Source organism: Arvicola amphibius, chromosome 12, assembly GCF_903992535.2.
Source record: "Arvicola amphibius chromosome 12, mArvAmp1.2, whole genome shotgun sequence".
Taxonomy (NCBI): Eukaryota; Metazoa; Chordata; class Mammalia; order Rodentia; family Cricetidae; genus Arvicola; species Arvicola amphibius.
In genome coordinates, this window is record NC_052058.2 from 88,208,198 (window position 1) to 88,232,054 (window position 23,857).

The 23,857-nt window shown below is 43.9% G+C and overlaps 1 protein-coding gene across 1 annotated transcript; it reads right to left on the bottom strand.

Annotated features, from left to right (window-relative positions):
• Positions 1 to 18,094: 18,094 nt before the first annotated feature.
• Positions 18,095 to 23,630, bottom strand: Rab29 (RAB29, member RAS oncogene family). Its single transcript, XM_038349221.1, is given in 10 exon segments — positions 18,095 to 18,452; positions 18,454 to 18,520; positions 18,787 to 18,797; positions 18,799 to 18,853; positions 18,855 to 18,907; positions 19,617 to 19,688; positions 19,690 to 19,722; positions 19,724 to 19,803; positions 20,722 to 20,793; positions 23,072 to 23,630. Coding segments are annotated over 10 exon segments (615 nt in total). The 5' UTR covers positions 23,196 to 23,630; the 3' UTR covers positions 18,095 to 18,404.
• Between the last annotated feature and the right edge of the window lie 227 nt (positions 23,631 to 23,857).

Genomic DNA, 23,857 nt, shown 5'->3' on the forward strand with positions numbered 1-23,857 from the left:
CCCCTGTTGGGAGTCTGGGCTGGCCCTGACCCTGTGCTTATTTGGGGAAAAGGCCATGCATGTATTTATGATACCAAGGCTCAAAATGCCAGGTGGCTCCCTGAGCGTTTGATAAAATTGTATAATCCAACCAGGGAAAGTAAACCCTGAGAAAATTTCCTCTTGTTTTTTCTTTCAGAAGCAGGAAAAAAATTTGACTGGGCCAGCTCTAGAGGGGTAGAATGGGGGCTCCGTCTCTATAAGGCCGGAAGGGATTTTGGGGTGACTTTTAAAATAAAGTTACTAAGAACGGTCCCCCAATCCTCCGTTACCGCAGTAGGCCCCAATAAGGCATTACATTCTTTGGCTAGTGGGCAACCTAGTCGTCCATCTCACAAACAACCCCCAACCAATGGTTCCTCTGTAACAGCCCCTCCTTTTCAACCCACCTTACCCCAAGGACTTCCCTCTTCTGCTGATCTTATTCTATCTATGGTCAATGCTTCTATAACTGCTTTACATGCCATTAATAATTCCCTATATGAGGAATGCTGGGTTTGCTTTTCACCCCCTTTTATGAAGGTGTGGCTGCCTTTGGCTCCCCCCATCTAACTAATGATACAAAGCATTTAAGGTGGCATCCTGTCGACGGTGAAGGTATTATGATAGGCCAGGTCTCTGGCATAGGACTATGCCTTAGGGGACCAGCTTTACGCTTTCCCCAACCATTGCAGTATACCTGCAATCAGACATTTATTGTTAATATCTCTTTTTCTTATATTTCTGCACCTGAAGAATTTTATTTTGCTTGTGCCTCGGGCCTCACCACCTATATAATTACCAATAACTTTTTGATCAATAGAGATTATTGTGTGCTTGTGCGGCTGGTGCCTCGTCTGACGATACATGAGTCAGAGGATCTCCTCCACTTTTGGGAACAGGGCACTACTATGCCCCGAAACAAGAGAGAACCTATTACAGCCATCACTTTAGCTATTATTTTGGGATTAGGAGCCACAGGTGCAGGAACAGGGATAGCCTCTCTTATCACCTCCCAACAGCAATATGCCCAACTCAGTTTGGCGGTGGACAGAGACATCCAGGAATTACAAAAGGGCCTGGAGAACCTAAAGGACTCATTAGTCTCTCTGTCAGAGGTGGTTCTGCAGAATAGACGAGGCCTTGATCTTGTTTTTCTTAAAGAAGGGGGACTTTGTGTCGCCCTTAAAGAAGAATGTTGCTTTTATTCAGATAAAACAGGCCTAGTACAGGATAGCATACAAAAGGTAAAAAACAGTTTAGAAGAAAGAAAAAGAAACAGAGAAAAACAGGAATCTTGGTATCAAAACTGGTTTTCTACCTCCCCCTGGCTATCCACACTCTTGCCCAGTTTGTTGGGCCCTCTTTTGGGACTATTATTGCTTTTATCCTTTGGCCCATGGGCCTTTTCAAAACTAACCCGCTTTATTAAGACCCAGGTTGACGAAATAACAAAAGATTCCGTTGCTGTTCATTATCATCGCCTAAATACTCGTGGCTCCACGGAGGACCTCAGAACTTCGGAGACAGAACGACCTGCAGCTGCTCTTCAATTTTCTACCCTTGTTACAGACCCCAAACCCGTTAGACCTTGGAATCCCTGGAAAAAAATTTTTGCCAAGCAGCACTCGTAATCTTATATTGGAGTAGGCACTTAGGAAGGAGTTTATACCATAGGTCAGACTAAAAGGTGAATACTGGGTTTGGAAGGTGCCCTTTCTTCTTGTCCAGAGATGGAGTCATTGGTGTCCAAATTACATCTTTTATACCTTTTGTTTTAGAAGCTCCTCGCAGTCTTTTCATTAATATCCACGCAGAGGCCCAATGACGGGAATATTGTGGAGCCCTCCCCTGAACAGCACATCATACAGAGGCCGTACAGGCCGGCTCAACATGGCATGATGTCAGGGGATGAGGATTGCCCTCCACATAGCCTAAGACAGGGACCCTGCAGTCAAAGACCTGCTTACTTTGGTCTTGCTAGATACCTTTCTGAGGAGCTTCAAGGACGGGCATCTGATGGCGGGACCGCCCCCAACCTAAGACAGGGCCCTGGGAACCCTATGACGGGTAATGGGGAGAAAAACCTGGTCCCCACTCGACCTAAGACAAGAGCCCTCATCACAGGCCATCATTAAGGGCCAAAAAATAATTAATACTACCCATAAGACACCCCTCTGTTCCCAGGAGAGGATAGGAGACTCCACTCGAGAGAAGGGTCCTCCTTGCCCCAGTCCCTTCTCCTATAGGTCTGACTATGTGGTTAGATTCTGACCAGTGCTCTCCACTTATTAGCTGCCTTCCTTAATAAAAGGAAGGGGGATTTGTCAGGGACCATTTTCCTAAGGATAGATTTGTCAGGGAACATCATCCTGACAGGGATAGCAGAGGTCATTGTCCTAAGGATGTTTACAGAGAACCCACCCCTCATCCCACTATCTTGAGAGCTATCCGTTAATGGAACCCACCCCTTACTCCAATGCTAATGGATCACATCTGTTAAGGGAACCCACCCCTTACTCCAATGTTAATGAATCACATGCTTAGGCTTACTCCAGGTGCTGGCTGATGACCTTCAGTTACCCTGGCAGAGTTCCTGCCTACCTACCTCCACCCCATTCAAGGGTATATAAGCTGTAACTTTCACCCCAATAAACGGAGACCTTGACAATAGAATCTTGCTTGGTCTCCTTCCTCTTTTACAGCTCATGTCTTGCAGGTTAGCGCCCCTTCAGAGGACCCTGAATAGCTGACCCTGCCGGCGGGGTTACAGGTATCCAGAGCCTCAACTTATCTATGCCAAACAAATCACCTTCCTTATCTGATGTGGGAGGGTCTTCTGTTTGAGTTGATTTCATTGGTTAATAAAGAAACTGCCTGGCCCATTTGATTGGCCAGCCCTTAGGTGGGCGGAGTAGACAGAACAGAATGCTGGGAAGGGAAGTTAGTAAATCGCCATGCCTCTGCTCTCTGGGTGAGACACGACGAAGCTCTGGCCCAAGATGGACGTACGTCTTCCCGGTAAGGCACCACTTCGTGGTGCTACACAGATTATTAGATATGGGTTAATCAAGATGTGAGAAGAGGCTGGAACTAATGGGCCAGGCAGTGTTTAAATGAATGCAGTTTGTGTGTTGTTATTTCGGGGCATAAGCTAGCCGGTGGTCAGGAGCCAGGCGGCAGGAACACAGCCCGCAGCTCCACACAACACTTACCCACATTCTTTTCTCAGGGCCCCCAATTCTGTCAGTTATGCCGCTAGATTTATCAAGCTATAACTGACCAGTAAAAATTGTACACATTTCACTAATACATAATATTCAGGATATGGCATGAAATGATCACCAGAATCAAATTAATAGGCCTATCACCTGCAAGTGGTATGGTAAGAATATTTAAGATTTATTCTTGTAGAACATCTCTTGACGATAATCCACCATTATTAACTGCAGCTATTATGCTGTGCGTTATTAGGTCTATAAAATATATCCATGTTATAACTGAAAAACTGCTACTTTCTATCATCTCCCCTACTTCTGCCCATGGGAATAACTTCTCTACTATATTCCTTGAGTCCAGTGTTCCAAGAGTACATATGTAAGGGGAATATTTGTTTCATGTAGTATCACGTCCTCCATGTTGCCATAAATGGCACCGTCTTCTTTTATAAAGGACGAGTAATACTCTATTCTTATGGATGTCACATAGTCTTTACTTACTCAGTCATCAACAGATATATAGCTGGATTCTATATCCTAGCTGTTATGAGTAATGCCATAACAAATATGGGGTGCAGTCATCTCTCTGTTTCCTTGTTTTCTTTCCTTTGTGGATGTGGCGATACTGGATCAAATGACAGAGTTGACATTTTTAGATGACATTATTTATTTATTTTCCTGTATGTGCCAGGATGCACATGTGGAGGTTACAGGATAACTTTGGGGACTTGGCACTCTCTTTCCACCATGAAGGGCCTGGGAAATTGAACACATGTCATCAGGCTTTATGGCGTGAACCTTCATCTCTTGATCCATTTCTCTGATCCTAAATTTTTAGTTTTTTCTTGAGGAAAGTTTGTACTGGTACCATAATAACATCAGTTTATATTCCACTAACACCATATAAGGAAATCCTTTTCTCCAAATCCTTGCCAATACTTATTACCCTTTGACTTTTTAAAAGATCTATGTATTTATGTATGTTATGTATATGAGTACTCTATTTGCATGAATAGCAACAGAAGGCATCAGATCTCATTACAGATGGTTGTGAGCCACCATGTGGTTGCTGGGAATGGAACTCAGGACCTCTAGAAGAGCAGCCAATGATCTTAACCTCTGAACCATCTCTCCATACCACCTTTTTACTTTTTGATGACAGTCATTCCAAAAGGTAGAGGTGATATTTCATTGGGATATTGATTTTCTTTTTCTTTCTTTATTTTATGTTTTATTTTATGTGAATGAATACATATTTGTATGTATACCATGTGTGTGTCTGGTACCCAGAGAGGTCAGAAGAGGGTGTTGGAGCCCCTAGAACTGGAGTTACAGATGGTTGGGAGCCTCCATGTAGATCTGAGAATTTCATTCAGGTCCTCCACAAGAGCAGCAAGTGCTTCTGACCACAGAACTTCCTCTCTAACCTAAATTAACGTTTTCTTGATGAATTGTGAAGTTGATTACCTTTTCAGACACCTGTTGTCCATTTGTTTGTTTCTTAGGGAAAATATCGATTCAGGCCCTTTGCCCATTTCTTAATTAGAACATATGCTTTTTCGTTATCAAGTTCTATGAGTTTCTAAATTATTTGGACACTGACCCCTTATTGGCTATGAGAGACACAAGTAATTCTCTCCCTTTTCAGCTTGTCTTTTAATTGTTGCTTCCTTTGCCACCCAGGACCGTTTTTCTCTTCGCCTTCTAATCTCATGCCTTTATACTCCTGACTCCAGCTCCTTGTGTCACTGTTTGCCCTCAATGTGCAAAATCTCTTGATTAGTTTTTCATCGCATTTCTAAAGTACTTTTTTTTCCCCACATGCTGATGTAGTACAGTCTGTGTGGCTATAATGCAATGCTTGAGACTGGGTAATTTATAGAGAGTTCATTTAGCTCAGTTCCAGAGATAGATGCCTCCATGATCTACATTTAAATGATGCTACATTGAAAGTTACTGCCTACCAGCTGACCTTGAGATGGGAGGCTAACTTTGTTTACCCCACAGGGTCCTAAGCAGTCACAGGTGTCTCTGAACATAGAAAAGGAGGCAAGAAGGTTGGAGAGATGAGCGGAGGCAAAAATGATCCTCTTTCTGGATTTGGAGAAGAACGGAGGCGCTCAAGAGGCAAGGAGTGGGAGCAGCCTCTAGAAGCTGGAAAATGCAAGGAAAATATGGGAGATATGCTTTATTTTCTGTGGAAGCCACCGGAAGAATGCAGCCTGGCCCACACCTCAAAGACTGTAGATAACCCAAAACTGTGGGATAACCAGCTTGTCACTTTGACATTTTGACTTTTTAAAGAAGTGATGATTGTATTTTTTTTTTCCAGTAAGAGAAAAAAGAAGACTTTAAAAAAGTCCTGTAGTATGCTGGGCATAGTGGCACACACCTTTAATCCCAGCAGAGGCAGAGACAGGTGGAGTCTTTGTGAGTTTGAGGCCAGCCTGGTCTACAGAGTGAGTTCCAGTACAGCCAGGGCTACACAGAGAAACCCTATCTCGAAAAACAAAAAATAAAATAAAACAAACAAACAAAAAATCCTGTAGCACAAAGGCCTCAGTGTGATGTGTACCTCCCCACCTTTCTCTCCTACCCTCCTTCTTCTCTCTTCTTCCCCCACCGTGTGTGTGTGTGTGTGTGTGTGTGTGTGTTACTGAGAACTGAACCCAGGGCCTTGTATAAACACTCCTCCACTGAGCTATATCCCCAGACCCAACTTCCATTTTTCTTTTTTTTCTAGACAGGGTTTCCCTGTAGTTTCTAGAGCCTGTCCTGGAACTAGCTCTTGTAGACCAGGCTGGCCTCGAACTCAGCCAACTTCCATTTTTTAAGGTTTATTATTTGGTTTTGTTTAGTTGTAGCCCATTCAATCTGAAACTCATTTTATAGCTCAGATTTGTCTTGAATTTGAGGCAATCCTCCTGCCTCAGTCTCTCAGGTGCTGGGATTCAGATATGAAGACATATCATTTTTTAAAGTTTTGAGATATAATTTTGAATACACTCTGTAGACCAGGAAGGAAGGACCTTGAATTTGGAATCTTCCTGCCTCACTTTCCCAAGTAGCTGGAATTTCAGGCCTGTAGAACCAGCCCTAGCTTTGACATGGCAAATAGAAAACTCCTTTATTTGTTGACCCTGCTGCTAACTTCATGTTCTCATTTCTACTCCTGCTATGGTCTGTTCATGTTCCTCTACATTCACATCTTGAAATCGCCAATATGTTGGTATTAAGAGGTGGGGCCTTTGAAAGGTGACTAGATCATGAGGTGGGAGCCCCTGCAAGAGAGTAATGCCCTTTAGAAGAGGCTGAAGGGATTGGGGAGACGGCCCAGTGGGAAAGCATGCACTGCGTAAGCATGAGGACCTGAATTTGAATCCCCAGAACCAATATAAAAGCAGAGCACAATAGTGTATATCTATAATGCCAGTGCTCCTAGGGAGAGGTGGGAAATAGAAACAAGAGAATCCTTGAAACCTAGTATTTGTCTAACCTGGCATACCCAGGGGCAAATAAAAAGAAACCCTGGAAGGCAAGGACCAACACCCATGTCCTCTGTTCTCCTTTCACAGCACAGGCCATGATACACTGGCTCTCCCAACACACACACACGCACACGCACACTCTGTGGGAGCCCACAAGAATACAGTAAATATACAGCTGACAGATTCATAAAGCAGGCCCACAAGTGTACAACTTATGGGCCACTCGTTTTGCAGAGCTGCGGGAACACTTGTCTTCTAGAAAAGTTGCTGTTGTATCTGTGGAAACCTTGTGAGGCAGTGATTCATCCCTTCAAAATGGGATTCATTCCCCAAACACCTCAGCAGTGTGACTTCCCCTGCAAGGGGAATGACCTTGCTTCACCTCCCACCCCACCCCACCACCCTTACACTCACCAGGAGGCCTTAGAGCAATAACATTCACTCTTTGTTCTAACAGTCAAATTTACATAGAGTCAATCCCACAAAATTACCTGCAAACAGACCACATAGAAATTTCTATAGAAGACAGGCCCTGAGCAGGAAGGTAGCATGCCCCACCTTAGCTAATAGACAAATCAGGGTGTCCCCAAAGCTGGTTATGACAATAGAGATTGAATGAGAGAATGGGTGAATTCAGGATTCAGGGATGGTTAGTAACCTTACCTAATGGTTTGGAATGTCAGGGATTTGCCTTTGAATGCTCACTCTTTCCTGGAGGGTGTCACCTGTTCCTGTTCTGAAGTGCTGCTTTGTCAGCTTCTACCTGCCCTTTTTGTGATTTTGATATGCATATTATCATTGTCCTTGCCTATGGAATTTTCCAACTATGTCTGTAAAAACTAGAAACCTCATGGAGAACACCTCTTCCTTCTTCTTCTTCTTCTTCTTCTTCTTCTTCTTCTTCTTCTTCTTCTTCTTCTTCTTCTTCTTCTTCTTCTTCCTCTTCTTCTTCTTCTTCTTCCTCCTCCTCCTCCTCCTCCTCCTCCTCCTCCTCCTCCTCCTTCTCCTCCTCTATGCCCCTTCATTTCATTTTCTCCCCTCGCCTGAAAAGTAAAGAACGTGCAGAGATAACATGCTTGAGTTAATTTTCCACCCTAAGATCCTCACCTGCCATAGACATCCTATTCTGAGCCCTGAGGGGGTACTGAGGCTGGTACTCAAGGCCCCCAATAACACACACACACACACACACACACACACACACACACACACACACACACACAGAGTTACAAAGTCACAAGTACCTGGCACCTGGTAGATATACTACTATTGGTTAAGAGAATGACCTAACGGTTGGCCAGCCTGGTCTACAGAGCAAGTTCCAGGACTGACGCCATAGCTACTGGGAAACCCTGTTTCAAAAAACCGAGAGGGGAAAAAAAAACCGAGGGGGGGGGGTCAGGAAGGGAGGGAGGGAGAGAGAGAGAGAGAGAGAGAGAGAGAGAGACCTAAAAATGTAACAATCATCATTTTAACCTAATTAAACTAATTAACACTGTTCTACACATAAACTTTTGTGTAAGAGTTCTAATACAACCTTTCCTCCCAACCTAAAGTCCTAAGCCAGCTCTTTCTGAATTGTTTTTTTGTTTTGTTTTGCTTTTTGAGACAGGGTTTCTTTAAAGGACTCAATCCTTTGGGACACACATGTTACAAGGAGAGATCAGGCTCCTGCAAGTTGTCCTCTGACTTCCACATACTCATAGGGCCACTCATAGACACACCTACAATAATATATCATTTGAAAAAAGAAAACAATGCCCTTAGGTTCACACATAGACACAATACAATGATAAATACTTTTGAAAAGGAAAACGATGTGAACATATATAGTATAGGTATGATATTTTTCCCAAAAAGAAGTCAGTCGCTGGGCAGTGGTGGTACATGAATTTAATACCAGCACTCAGGAAGCAGAGGCAGGTGGATTTCTGTGAGTTCAAGGCCAGCCTGGTCTACAGAGTGAGTTCTAGGACAGCCAGGACTGTTTTGTAGAGAAGTGCCAATTATAGCCAGAGAGCTAAACTAACAATTACATAAAAAGTTCATTTGTGGGGCTGGAGAGATGGCTCAGAGGTTAAGAGCATTGCCTGCTCTTCCAAAGGTCCTGAGTTCAATTCCCAGCAACCATATGTTGGCTCACAACCATCTGTAATGAAGTCTGGTGCCCTCTTCTGGCCTGAAGACATACACAAAACAGAATATTGTATACATAATAAATAAATATTAAAAAAGTTCATTTGTATACACATATCTGTCTGTACATATGTGTGTAGTCTTACTATGTCTTTATTTGTGTATATGTGTCTGTGAGTTGTGTGCTATGGCAAACACATGGAGGTCAGAGGACGACTTTTAGGAGTTACCTCTCTATTCCCACCTTGTAGAGACAGGGCTTGTTGAGTCTCTGAGCTTAGACACCCAGAACTTCTCACATCCTTTGGTCTCCACCTCACATCTCACTGTACAAGTGCTAGGATTACAGGCACACACATGTTATATTCCAGGGATTGAACTTGGGCCATCACACATGAATCAAGGATTCTCTCAAATCAACATAGAATTTATTACAAATTTATTAATATTCTCAAGTTTATTCCAAAGAATAAATGCCAAGAATTTTTAAAAAATGCATGAAGAACAACTAGAAATGCTTTCCCTGGCGAAGCCAACATATAGTTTAAGATGATGGTAGGCAGGCAGGATGTTATTGACAGCGTATGAAAACCAGTGTAATAGAGCACATTCCAGAAACACCCTTAATTTAAAGCTTAGTTTCATTTGAGCTTTCAAATTAGAAAGGAAGTAATAGAGGATCTGATGAACACTGTTGGAATAATCACCAGCTGTAGGGCAAGAATCTGATACTTAAATTCAGTAGGTCTGGAGTGCAGCTCAGTCCAGAGCGTTTGTGCCTGAGACCCTGTGTCAGGGACCATTGTCCTAAAGGATAGCAGAGGTCATTGCCCTAAGGATGTTTACGGAGAACCCGCCCCACATCCCAACTATCTTGAGAACTATCTGTTAACGGAACCGCCCCTTATTCCAATTTTAATGTATCACATGTTTCGGCTTACACCAGGTGCTGGCTGATGACCTTCCGTTACCCTGGCAAAGTTCCTGCCTACCCCTATCTCCACCCCATTCAAGGGCTATATAAGCTGTAACCTTCACCCCAATAAATGGGAGACCTTGACAATAGAATCTTGCTTGGTCTCCGTTTCTCTCTCCAGCCCATGTCTTCCAGGTAGTGCCCCTTCAGAGGACCCTGAATAGCTGACCCTGCCAAGCGGGGTTACAACCCTGGGTTTGACCTTTAGCACCACAAAAAGGATCAATGAGCTTCACTCTCCTCATGTATTTCTCTCTTACTGTCACTGTGGAAATAAAAATGGTCTGTGTGGGTTTCTTAGGAATATGTGGTTTACAGCAACACTCAAGTTAACATTAGCTCCCACTAGCAACCGTTGGAAATTAGAATAACTGTTACAGTCCCTAAACTTGCAAACAAATAAATAAAACCAAGATATTCAACACACTTGACGGTATATCTCAGTACAACTGGCCACCAAAACATTGTGCAAAATGCCTGTACTGCTTGCTATTCAAGTTACAGCTTGTTTACCCCAAATTTAATAACGTGTCTCTATCCCACACACCGTGTGTTCTTAAAAGCAATATACCTAACGCAAACCAAGAGCTTTAAATCCCGAAGGACTCAATTCTGTTTCTCTAAATGTCTGGGCTTAATTTCCAAAAAGGGTTTTTTAGGCCAAATGTTTCCCAGAAACCCAAGTGACAGAGTAGAGCCAGGGAATGAGAAGACGTGCAGTTATGTCTTGGCTCAATTACAAATGCAGCCAGCTGCCTTGCAGTCAGTCAAATTTTCAGACATTTGTTCCTCAGACATAAAATAGAAAGAACTCTTGGTTTTCTTATTTCAAAGACAATTGAAAAGGCCAACACACCTTGCAGATCTGAGCGACAGAATTAAATATGCAGGTCTTTTGGGTCATATCATAATAAACCATGAAATCTTAACCTTCCTCTTCCCAATCATCCTCCTTTTTACCTCCTGTTGGCATAATTAGTTCTTAATTTGAATGTGAATCAAAATGAATTTGTGTGAAGGTATCAAAATACTACCCGTGGCTTGCTAGGAATTATAAAGAATGTGTGGATAATTAATTTCATGTTCACTTGGCTGGGTGAGAGTCCAGGTAGTTGGCCCAATGCTCTTCTGGCTTTTTTGTGTTTTGATGAGATCACCATTTAAATTGGTAGACTGTATAGACCCGACAGCCCATCCTAATGTGAGGAGGCCTCAGCCAATCAGCTGAAGGCCCTAGTAGAACAAAAGGCTGCTTTCTCTCAAGTATGAGAGAGCTCAGCCTGACAGGCTTCAATGAGACAGGAACAACAGTTCTCTTAGTTTTCTGGCTTTCAGAACCCACACTGGAATGTTTGGGCTCGCTAGCAATCAGTCATGTTCCTTATAATAGGTACACATACCGGTATTATACAGAAACTCTCTAGATTGCTCTCGAAACTACAGCAGAATTCTCCTAACAGGCAGTATCTAGACATAGGCTGCATTTTCTGGTATTTATGTCTGAATCGTAAATACATGGAGGGTTCTAATGTATGGTTTCCTTGCGACTTCTTTCCTATTCCCAGATGCAGCCTTGGGAATTATTTTGTGGTGATAATGATGATGATGATGATGAAGACAGCGATGATGATGATGCTTACTATTGCTATTGAGACAGGGCCTTGTCTTGTAACCCAGGCTGGCCTGGAACTTGCAATCCTACCTCTGCTTCCTGAGTGCCGTTACAGGTTTGTGACATCATGCTTGGCTCTAGTTAGCAGTGAGTGATTTACATAGTCGAGGAAACTTCTGGTACCTACTAATACTTGTGGCGGGGGTGGGAAAAGGCATTGAGGTCTGTTTCCTTGGGCAACTGGGTCACTGGATTTTACAGAATTTCATCTCCTCATCAAGTCAAATGTGGGCCACTGCATACAAAAGGATGACAGGTTAAAAAAAAGCCTCATGGCTGGGCATAGTGGCACTTGCCTTGAATTCTGGTACTCAGGAGGCAAAGGCAGAGGCAGTAAGATCTCTTGGAGTTTGAGTACAACCTGATTTCCAGTCCAGCTAGAGCTACAAAGAAAAAAGAAAAAACATGCTGTGGGACAATGGTCTTGTACCTCGGCACTTATATTGTATTGTTTTAATACTGATTGGCCTGTAGCTAGGCAGGAAGTATAGATGGGGCAACCAGGCAGGAAGTAGAGGTGGGACGATGAGAACAGAAGACTTCTGGGAAAAGGAAAGAGTTAGTCTGCAGTCAACACAGAGGAAGGAAGATGAGAACACCTCACTGATCAAAGGTACTAAGCCACGTGACTAGCATAGACAAGAATAATGGACAATTTAAGATGTAAGAATTAGTTAATAAGAAGCCTGAGCTAACTAATAGGCCAACCAGTTTATGATTAATGTAGACCTCTGTGTTTTTCTTTGGGACTGAACGACTGCAGGACAGGGTGGGACAGAAACCTCTGGCAACAAAAACAACCCTCAGATAGGATGGGGCAGTGCCCCAAAGAAGCAAGGCAGACCATGGAAAGAATAAAGTTATCTGGAGATAATGCACACACCTAATTGTAGCTTTCAGGAAGCTGAGGCAAAATGATTGCTTGGAGTCTGAGGCCAATTTGGGCTGGATAGTGAGTTCCAGGCCAAATTGTGCTACAGACTGAGACTCTGATTCAAAACAAAGGAAGGGGGAGTTAAGGGTGAGAAATACAATTGCAGCTTACCAGTCATTTATGAAAGCCTTGTGGACCAATCCTGGCTAATTAGTAAAGATAACAAATCTTCACTCAAATGCTGACGACCCCTAGTGGCTGCCCTATGACTAGTTTTCCTTAGGGAAAACTATTTAGTCACCTGTTCTTCTGTTCAAAGAACAGAGATAAGGCAGCCTTGTTCTCATCCATTCAGTGGGTTTTTCAGAATACACTGTAGGGTATTCTTGCCTTTTCTTATTGGCCAAAACATTAGCTTAGTGGTTGGAGGGGCTTTATTCTAAATAATGTATCTCTATAAATAGGAAGTCTTTATTTTAAACAATGTATCTTGTTTAAGTCATCCCCACTCACTCCTGCTCCTCCTGTTTACCTCCAGCACATTCCCCTCTTCACTTCTTATGTCCTCTTTCTCCCTCTCTCTCTTTCCTTTGGAAACTCAGTGAGTTCAGTTACTGCTGCCTGCTGGGAAGCTGACTGATGCTGTCACCTTGATCCTGTGCGGGTCTTGGGAAGGGAACCATAGCTTCAGTAAGTTCACGAGTGCAATGCCCTCGTCTTGTCCAGAAGCTTGCATTTCACAGCACTCCTCTCAGTCCTCCAGCTCTTATGACCTTTCTGATCCCTCTTCTTTGATGTTCGTCGAGCCTTTCAACAGGGCAGGTGGCAGTGGTGGTTGATATATATGTCCTGTCTGGGGCTGAGCCCTCAGAAATCACTTAATTTCAGCAATTTGACAGTTATAGTTCCGTATTAACTGTTAACCACTGCAGAGACAAGCTTCTCTGGCCAATGAGGAGGGCAGCACTAATCTATGCGTATGAACATAAATATTCAGAAGGCAGGTTGGCAGCATGTCTATTTAGTGAAATAAGTGTGGTAGGTTCCCCACTAGGGACTATGGCCTTCCCAGTCACGGACTTTTGACTAAGTTTACAGCACCAAGCATGAATTTCCTCTTGTGGAACAGGCCTCAAATCCAATCCAAAAGTAGTTGGTTACTTTCATAACCTTTATGCCACTATTGCATCAGTGGGCAAATCTTAATTGGCAGCCCAGAACTGTAGCATGAACGGTTTGCTGGTGAGTAATACTGTTAATGGCTTCTCTCCCTCATCTGCCTGCATAGAGTCTTCTGGCACTATAAAAGCTATCATGTCAATTTCTGCTTGATTTCTGTATGTCCTGCAACTAAAGTATGCTGTATTTCCAGCCACAGAGTCTTATCACCTAATTCTGGTGGACAGCCAAGAGCAGTGGCAATAGCCTGTGTTGTTTTGGGGGCTTCCTGACAAATAGTTTATAGGGAGATAGTCCCACATTCAGCATTGAGATTTTCATTTAATCACTCATGTATTATGGGTTTTATCATAGTCCACCCATGCAGAATACCCATATTAAAACTCTTTTAAATATATTTTTTCATTTTTCATGTGTAGGGTGTTTTGCCTGTGCATCACACTTATGCAGTACCTGCAGAGACCAAGAGAGGGCACCAGATCTCCTTGGACTGGAGTTACAGATGTTTGTGAGCTATCAAGTGGATTCTGGGGACCAAACCTGGGTTCTTTGCAAGAGCAAGGAATGCTCTTAACCATTGAGCCACTTCTTCAGCCCCTATGCTCAGTGGTTTAAGAGCACTTGTTGCTGTTGCAAAGGACCCACTTGAGTTCCCATTACCCATATGATAGCTTATAAGCATCTTTTTATATATATATAAGGTTTCCCTGTAGCTTCAGTGCCTGTCCTGGAACTAGCTCTTATAGACCAGGCTGGCCTCGAACTCACAGAGATCTGCCTGCCTCTGCCTCCCAAGTGCTGGGATTAAAGGCGTGCGGCACCACCGCCTGGCTGCTTACAAACATCTTTAATTCCAGTTTGGGTTCAGAGGACTGATGCTCACTTCTGAACTCAAGAGTACCAGACGCCGAGTGGTGGCGGCACACGCCTTTAGTACCACCACTCAGGAGGCAGAGGCAGGCGGATCTCTGTGAGTTCGACGTCAGCCTGGACTGCAAGAGCTAGTTCCAGGACAGGCTCCAAAGTTACAGAGAAACCCTGTCTCCAAAACAAACAAACAAACAAACAAGAGAGTACCAGACGTGCATGTGATGCACACACATACATACAAGCAAGCAAAAACACTCACACACATAAAAAATAAAGCCATAAAATATATTTTTAATTAGCTCCCAGAGAGTTGGCTTCCCATATATTGTTATCTTTGCTACTCTTACCTATTACTCTCAGGTCTATGAACTGCCATCCCTGTTTAAACCTTTATTCCTCAGGAATCCTCCCTTCTATTTTCATACCATACATGTTCTACTAGCCACCCTCTCATGGGCCCTTTCTAGCTTCCTGAGCTCTACAAATTAAGCACACAAATCTAAAAACTCAAAGCTAGTATCCGCATGAGATGAATATGTGTCATTTGACATTCTGGGCCTGGATTGTCTGATTTAATACACTATTAAATTTAAATTTATTAAATATATTGAATTTTACAGTTCAATATATTCTCCTACAAAATTCACTTTTTCTTTATAGCTGCTATTTTGTTGAATATTACATAGCAACATTGGCTTGTTTCCTGGGACCATTTGTTTGTAATATTTTTTTCACCCTTTCACCCTAAGTTTGATGGAGGAGGGTCATCTGTCTATGTGTTACTTTCATTGGTTAATAAAAAAACTGCCTTGGCCCTTTGATAGGACAGAAAATTAGGTAGGCAGAGTAAACAGAACAGGATGCTGGGTAGAAGGCAGTGAGGCAGTCGCCTTGAAGCTCCGGCCCAAGATGGACGTAGGTTAGAATCTTCCCAGTAAGCCACCACCTTGTGGTGCTACACGCATTAATAGAAATGGGTTAATCAAGATGTGAGAGTTAGCCAGTAAGAGGCTAGAGCTAATTGGCCAGGCAGTGTTTAAATGAATACGGTTTGTGTGTTGTTATTTCTAGGGCTAAGCTAGCGATGCGGGAGCCGGGCAGGATAAAAAGCAGGTCTGCTCACCCCATCACTACATAAGGTAATATCTTTCTTTCATGGTGAGTGTGTTTCTTGGAGGCTTCTGTTTTTTGATCCAATCTACTTGTCTATGTCTTTTTTAAAAAATATTTTTATTTTATTATTATGCATACAACATTCTGTCTGTATGTCTGCAGGCCAGAAGAGGGCACCAGACCTCATTGCAGATGGTTGTGAGCCACCATGTGGTTGCTGGGAATTGAACTCAGGACCTTTGGTAGAGCAGGCAATGCTCTTAACCTCTGAGCCATCTCTCCAGCCCTTCACTGGGAATTTTCATTGAACAGATTAAAGATTCTCTAAAAAGCTTAAAACATGAAACATACACACACATGCATATACACCACACATGCACACATCCCACAAACACATGTGTACATATACACACACACATAAACTTTTGATAGTTCTGATGAGCCAGATATGGGACATTTATTTAAGACCTAGCCTATAATTTCAGGCCTTAAGATAATCTCACACTCACTGAAAATATTAGCCTTGGGTAGGCTGTAAATCACTGTTCTGGAGAAAAGTTAACAAATTTCTTCGGAATTTATAGATCTTTTTTTTTTTTTTTTTTTTTTTTTTTTTTTTTTTTTTTTTTTTGGTTTTTCGAGACAGGGTTTCTCTGCAGCTTTAGAGCCTGTCCTGGAGCTAGCTCTTGTAGACCAGGCTGGTCTTGAACTCACAGAGATCCTCCTGCCTCTGCCTCCCGAGTGCTGGGATTAAAGGCGTGCGCCACCACCGCCCGGCGGAATTTATAGATCTTAAGCTATCTAATGATTTTCAGTGTGTCCTCTCTCAGTCTTTAGGCCAAGGTTGGGGCATATTGGCCTCCTGTGGCTGTTCAGCACAGGCTACTCACTGTGTTCATAAAATCCAATTGCTCAGTAGAATTCTGTTTGATTAGCCTCCCCTCCCTTTCCTTCTTATTCACACCGCTAGGGCTGTGGAGAACAGACCGACTTTAGATAAGTCCATTGGCTTTGTTTACAGCATTGTGCACAGAGAGAGCAGCCCAAGTTCGATGGTGCTACAGAGTGAGACCCTGTTTTTAAAAAAAAACAAAAGAAACAACAACAAAAAAATCAGCCCAGGGCACCCCCTAAAATCCCTGCCAATACTAGTTAAGAAACTAATGAGAAAAAAAAAGTGTGTGCTAAGAAATGTCATCACAATACGGATAGGTAGTTTTACATTTGCAGTTTTTCTGTTGTTTGGTTTTTTACCCTGATCTTATGCATATGAGTGTTTTACCTGCATGTATGTCTGCTCACTACATGCAATACCTGAGGATGCCAGAAGGGAGTGTCATAAACTGGTGTCACAGTACTTTGTGAGTCACCATGTGGGTGCTGGGAATTGAATCTTTCTGCATTGAAGAGCAGCTGAGCTATCTCTCTAGACTCTTTTATTGTTTTGATAGTCTCTTAAATTTAAGAATGGTCTTAAATTCTCTGCCTTAGCCTTCCAAGATCTGGGATTATAGGCGAGTACCACTACTCCCAGCCAAAAGCTTGACTTTTTTTTTTTTTTTAATGTGGCTGAAGATGATCTTTACCTTCTGTTTTGTTTTTATTTTTATTATGTATAGATATGTGTATGTCATGTATGTATGTGTATGTCTGTATATGCATGTGAATAAAGGTGTTTGAGACCAGAGACAATGAATCCCTCTACAGCTGGAGTTATAGGTGGTGGTCCAGCTTCCCAGTGTGGGTGCTAGGTGTCAGGCTCAGCTTCTCTCTAAAAGCAGAAAGCTCTTTACTGCTGAAACCATCTCTCCAGCCCAAAACTTGACTATTCTTGAAGCCAAGACAAGGTAAGACTAATTATGACTAAAAGTTTTAAAAATATAGTGATCCTGTTTTCCCACCAGTAGCCCCAAACTAATCCAATGCCTTCCTTCTGTACCCCAGAATCTGATGTTGAAATGTTAAATCCAGTACAGGAGAATACTGTAAGAAATGGGAATTTGGCTAAAAGGCCATCTGACCTTATTTTCTCTCAGTCTGAACTCATGATGTTTTTCTACATCAAAACAGAAAAAAAATCTCAAAAAAAACTGGAGAGAAATATTGCTATTATTATTTTGAAAGATGGGATCTGACACTATGTAGCCCAAGCTGTGCCTGTATGTTTATTTAATTCTCCTGCCTCAGCCACCCAGGTACTAGGATTGTAGGCATATGCACCACAAGTTGTCTTTGAGAATTATTTCATTCATACTTTTGATATTTACTTATTTACTCTGTATGTTTGAGAGCAAGAGTCCGCCATGGTGAGTGTGTCTAAGTCACAGGACAAACTTGTGTGAGTCAATTCTCCCAACATGTGGTCCCCAGGGAGAGAACTCAGGTTTTCTAGCTTGGTGGAAATGTGTTTATGCACTGAGCCATCTTGCTGACCCTGAGAATATTTTCAAACTCAGATGCTAAGGCTTGGATGTACTCAGCAGCAATGTGCTTGCCCAGCACGTGCAAGGCCCCGAGTCTCATCCTGGGCACCACAAACACAAACAAGCACACGGTACTAATTTTTAATCCTTCCCATAAACTCATACCGCAGTTGAGGGATGAGATGATCACAGGCACATAGGACGCTCTAGTTGGACTACATGGGCCAACAGTTAAGTCAGAGACAACATCTAAGTAGCAACCAAAATGCACATGGGTTCCAGGCAGCCCTTTTCCAAGGCCCCAGTGGGCGGGGCCTCGACTCTGGGCAGCAGTTGGCAAGAGACAATGAAAATGTTCGTAATAGACTTTTATGCCTGGTGGGCAACCAACAGGAAGAGGCGGACTCGCGACCTGGACAGAAAAGGAGCCTAAAGAACTAGCAGCAGGTCCAGCCAGAGGAGGGCTTGGTCTGGAGGTTGATGTATGTTCCCCTGGGTGGACAAAGACATTACATCTTCTCTGGAATTGTTCATCATCTTTTCAACGAGGACTCTTTAAAAAAAAAAAAAAGAAAAACAAAGAGAGAAATAAGCCTGAGAAGAAGTTGGAGACGAAGGCGATGCAGCAGGCAGGGTCTCATCACCAGGCAGCACTCCATGAAGACAACCGGGCTTAAGCAACCCCTCCATCCTCAAGCTGGCGTTCCAGGGGCTGTGATCTGTAACTTGTTTGATCAGAAATCAGAAAAGAGGGCCTATGGAGCCATGGGGGACAGCAAATCTGTGTGCCTGTCCCCAGAAACACTAAGAGCTACTCACCTCATGGCTTCGGGTAATGTTTCTGTTCTCCTTGACTGACGTTTCTGTCCAACCTGTGAAACCGTCTCTTACTGAACCGGTCAATCTGGTCCCGGCTCACTGCCCAAGGAGACAGATCACTCTGACAAAGAAAATACATAAATGGCAACACCATAACCTTCATGGGAACCTGTGCATTTAGAACAATTTTCAACCAATGGCTGAGACCACCAACATCTAAAATCTGCAGCCAAGATTTTTCCTTTAAAATAAGAGTCACTCTCAGGAAAGTTGAGTTGGCTTAGCAGTTAAGAGCACTGACTGCTCTTCCAGAGACCCAGGTTCAATTCCCAATACCCATACGTCAGCTCACAATGCTCTGTAACACCAGACCCAACGGAACCTGACACCATCTTCTGGCCTCCTTGGGCACCAGGCACACACATGGCGTACAGACATATATGCAAGCAAACACCACCCCACCAAAATAAGAAAAGAAAGAAAGAAAGAAAGAAAGAAAGAGAGAGAGAGAGAGATGAGAGATGAGAGAGAGAGAGAGAGAGAGAGAAAGAGAAAATTACTTTCTCAATATCTCTTCAAAGAAAGCAGAGGTGACTGCCAACTTGAAAGGGGCAAACCAGGCATGCTGGCGGCCAGGGCACGGTGGCACTAATTATAGCATTTTAGCAACAGAAGCAGGGACTGTCAGTTTTAGGTTAGCCTTGGCTACACAGACTCTAGCTTAAAAAAAAAACAGGATGTACATGCTCAGAAACACAGGGCCTTTTAGATACTTTTTACTCTAGTGACTGACAGATGCCAGGGGCCATTTACTTAAACTGGCCACACACCTTGGTGGCCAGAGCAAGGCAGGGCACCGGCTCTCCACTGGGCAATGTGAGCTTGCTGTCCAGATCCTGTTTCCCATCTTTGGCTGTTGCTGAAAGTAGTGGCATTGGGTGACATCAAACATAATAACACAGGCAGAAGCATCTCGATAGTATAGTCGCGTCATTGAGGTGAAACGCTCCTGCCCTGGAGGGAAGGAAGAGAAAGCTCTCAAAAGGTGTTTCTGGGACGGGCAGTGGGGCACAGGCCCTTAAATCCCAGCACTTGGGAGGCAGAGATGGGGGATCTCTGTGAGTTCGAAGCCAGCCTGATCTACAGAGTGAGTTCTAGGACAGGCCCTCCAAAGCTACAGAGAAACCCTGTCTCGAAAAACAAAAAACAAAACAAAACAAAACAAAAAAAGAAAAAAAAGGAAAAGGGTGATTCTGAAGTTAGCACCCTCTCTGATATCCTCTCCTCTTCCTTTATTGGAGGACAGGGTGTTTTTGTACACAGTAGAAAGGGCTCCTTCCCTTCCCTTCCCTTCTGACCTTGCCTAGCCCATTAAGGGTTACTAAATTCGGTCACTTTCCACTGTAGATTCTGTCTCCAAACTGCAGTGCTCACATCCCTGCTGCCACTTACTATCTGTGCAACTTTAAGAAAGTCAGGCTGGCACTTCTGATCTGTCAGTTGCTGAGTAAGAGAAACGCTTTCACGACAGGTCCAGTGAACCAGTAAATCCGAATACTCTGAAGATAGCATAGAATACGGGATTCACCATTATCACTGTCTTGTTTTCTGGAGATCTTGCTTCTCACTAAAGTCAGCTGAAGATCTAGAGCCCACCCTCCTACCAGGGGGAGCATCCACCATGGGACAATCTGCTACCTTAACAGCAATCTCCACCCACACAGAGGGTAGTGGGCATCTTGTCTTTGGGGCAATATGCTGCCAAAATCATCTCAAAAGCTCAGAGAAGCTCAACTTGTAGCTTCAGGAAGGAAAAAAAAAAAAGATGTCAGTTTTGCCATTCCAATTTCCACCCTACCTCCACCCGACCCCAGGCAGTTACTGGCTAAATAATTTCTTCCTTGTTCCTGTCTGGTCTTCCATTTTATACCTGCAATATATCCCAAAGTTGAAGCCGCACCATCTCTGAGGAGTCAGACCACTGGAGAACCTTCAGCGCAAAATCCACTGAAAATATACACATATCATACTTTAATTAGTCGGTCGGGGGGGGGGGGGGGGGGGCTGTGAGATGGCTCTGTGGGCAAGCTAAAGGGACTTTTGCCAAGCCTGTCAACCCAAGTTCAGTCCCCATAACCTAAACCTACAAAACATCCTCTGACTTCTACATGTATGTCATGATACACATGTTCATGCATACACACACACAAATATTTTTTTTAATCCAGGGATTAAGATCAGATTAAATACACAAAGACAACCCTGAATCTTAAAACTCCATTTAGGCTTAAGCCCTTCCGTTGGGGGAGAGGAGTTCCCACACGGCTGGTAAGCGGCGGGACACACAATTCATACTCAAAGATATTCAGGGTTTTCGCCTCTATCAGATCAAGTTATTTGATACTAATTATCCCCATGGCTAGGATAGGAAAGGTTATGGAATAATTCCTCTTCTCAGGTTATATGGTTTTCTGCGGAGAGTTTTTAGGGGGTTTCTTAGGGGAAAAGATGAGGGAGACAAAGGAAATGAAGTTAAGTTAAACAATTTTGTTTTTTGGGGCTGGTGAGATGGCTCGTGGTTAAGAGCACTGACTGTTTCTCCAGAGGACCCAGGTTCAATTCCCAGCACCCACATGGCAGCTTGCCAGCTGTCTGTAGCTCCATTTCAAGAGAATCTGACATCATTATACCAATACGCATGAAATAAAGTTAAATAAAGTTGTTTTAAAAAAACCAATTTTTGTTTTTGTGTCTTCTACATTCAACTTCACTGTTGGTATCTGAGCAAATAGTATAAACGAGAAAACACAACAAAAGACTCTATGTCGTCCATAAGACCTTTGGTGATTACGTCAGGCAGAAAACCGGGATAACTGAAAAGGTTCCAGAGGACGAAGTATAAGAGCCATGCGGCAATCTGCCGGCAGGTCAGTTGAACCTCCCGAGTTGTGTGGCACAGGCTAGCACCCACTTAAGATCTTCCTGAGCGTGGAATTAAAGGCATAGAAAGCCATACTGTGCTTGGGAAGCCTAGTTGTCAAGGAGAGAAACAGAGTAATTTCGGTTTGGAAACATATTCTACATCGTGACAGAAGTAAAAACCAGGGAGAATTTATAATAATAAACACTGGGAGACAAACCAGCAAACCCAAATTGTCCGAGTCAATTATATTCATACTGTAGGGAAACGCAATTCTTTGAAATGTTAAGCCCTTAATTTTGCCAGATACTTTTTGAAAAATTAGAATGTTTTATATGTGTGTGTGTGTCTGTCTGTCTGTCTGTGTGCCTGCTCCATGCCACAGTGCTTCCATGGAGGTCAGAGGACAACTTTGAGGTCTCTTCTCTGTCCCTCTTGTGGGGTTGGGGACTCAGCTCATGGCAGTCAGGCTTGGCTATAAAGCACTGTACCCACTGAGACATCTCTCCCATCTTTGCCAATATCCTTTGAAGTTTTCATTTCAAGTAAATAGCTAATTAAAAACAACTTTCATATGAACACTGGTGCACACTTTCAAAGTCTATATTGGTACAAGCTTTAAATAAAAATTTTAGTTTTTTATTTTAGGTTACTCTTTCATATCACCACCTTGTTAACTACCTTCTACTTGTAGTGGTGCGGGGGGGTGGGGGTAGGGGGTGGGTGTGATTCCCTTCAATTAAGTTCAAGGCCACACCAGGAAAGAAATTAATTAACTTTTGGTGTTTCTTTCTGTCCTCCCCTCCCTTCCTCTAGCGTTAGAGAAGAAGGGTGGGAAGATAGGCCACTCTGGGTGTAGTTGACATTCTTTCTTGAATTCCTCACATTTCCCACGAAGTCCAACACGAATATCTTTATTAGAGCAACCCACAGGTCTCATCAGTTCCTAACCAGAATCTGTTCCCCAATCTTCACCCACATCCGGCCCTTCTTGACTGCCTAACTCCTAGGCTCTGCCCTCCTTAGCTCAAGTCGGTTCTTTTCATCAACACAGTCCCCTGCCGGTGAGAAACAGAGCAAACCCTCCCCAGCTCGCACTTTGAACCCAGGCTCAAGCTGCCTCCGACTGATTGGAGAAGTTAATTAATTGCTCGGGGAAGCTCACGGCAGAGAAGAGTACAGCTGGCTGCCGTGACAGCCCTACTCAGACCCCTCCACCTTCTCCATCTCTCACCTGTATGCTTCGGCCTGATCGTTGCAGGCAGACAGCGCAGGTTGGGACCCCCCCCCCCCCCCCCCCCCCCCCCAGCACCCAGCGACTACCCGCTGCAAGCCCCGACGCCTGCTCCCGGCGCGGCCTCTCACCTCCCACGGTGGACTTGTAGTGCTTGCTGAAGCTGTCCTGGGAGTAGCGCTGGACCAGTGACGTCTTGCCCACGGCGGCGTCTCCCACCACTAGCACTTTGAACAAGTGATCTCGGCTGCCCATGGCTAGCGGTGGGGAGAGGAGGGTTTTTTTTTGTTGTTGCTTGTTTTTTTAATGTTGTTTTTCGGGAAGTCGCTTATTTTGAGCCCTTGGGCTTTCGAGTTTTCTTCCGACTGAAGTCATGCATCCCCACCCTGTCTAGCTGAAGCTGTTCAGAAAAGGAAACTTCTGCACTCGGCCTCTGCGCGCTTCCTCCCCGCGCGGCCGCAGCCAGGGTGGGGCGGGTACGAGCTCGACCCCCTGTGGTTGGCACCTTCCAGTCAGGGACCTCCAAGCAACTCGCCCGCGCGTGAACCCTACTGGCACCTTGCTCTACCCGCTAGGTACAGAGGACCTGGGCCCTTCTCTGACCGCACACACCAAATTGGGGGTGTGCAGAGTCCTTGTTCGGTCCCTGTCCTGCCACTGGCGGCGCACTTCCCGTCTTCCTTCGCCAGCCTTGTGTGCCCGGCAGCTGAGAGCACTACATTTCCCAGTGTACCTTTTGGTGAAGAGGCCGGGAGAGTGTGGAGAGTTGCCGAGTGGACTCTTGGGAAATGTAGTTTCCTAACTACCTTGCGCAAACCTACATAAAGTTTTCAAACTTTAAAACATTCAGAAATCTATTTTAAAACAATTCTAAAATTCGGCGTGGTGGCGCAGGCTTGTAATCTGTGCCTTGGGGA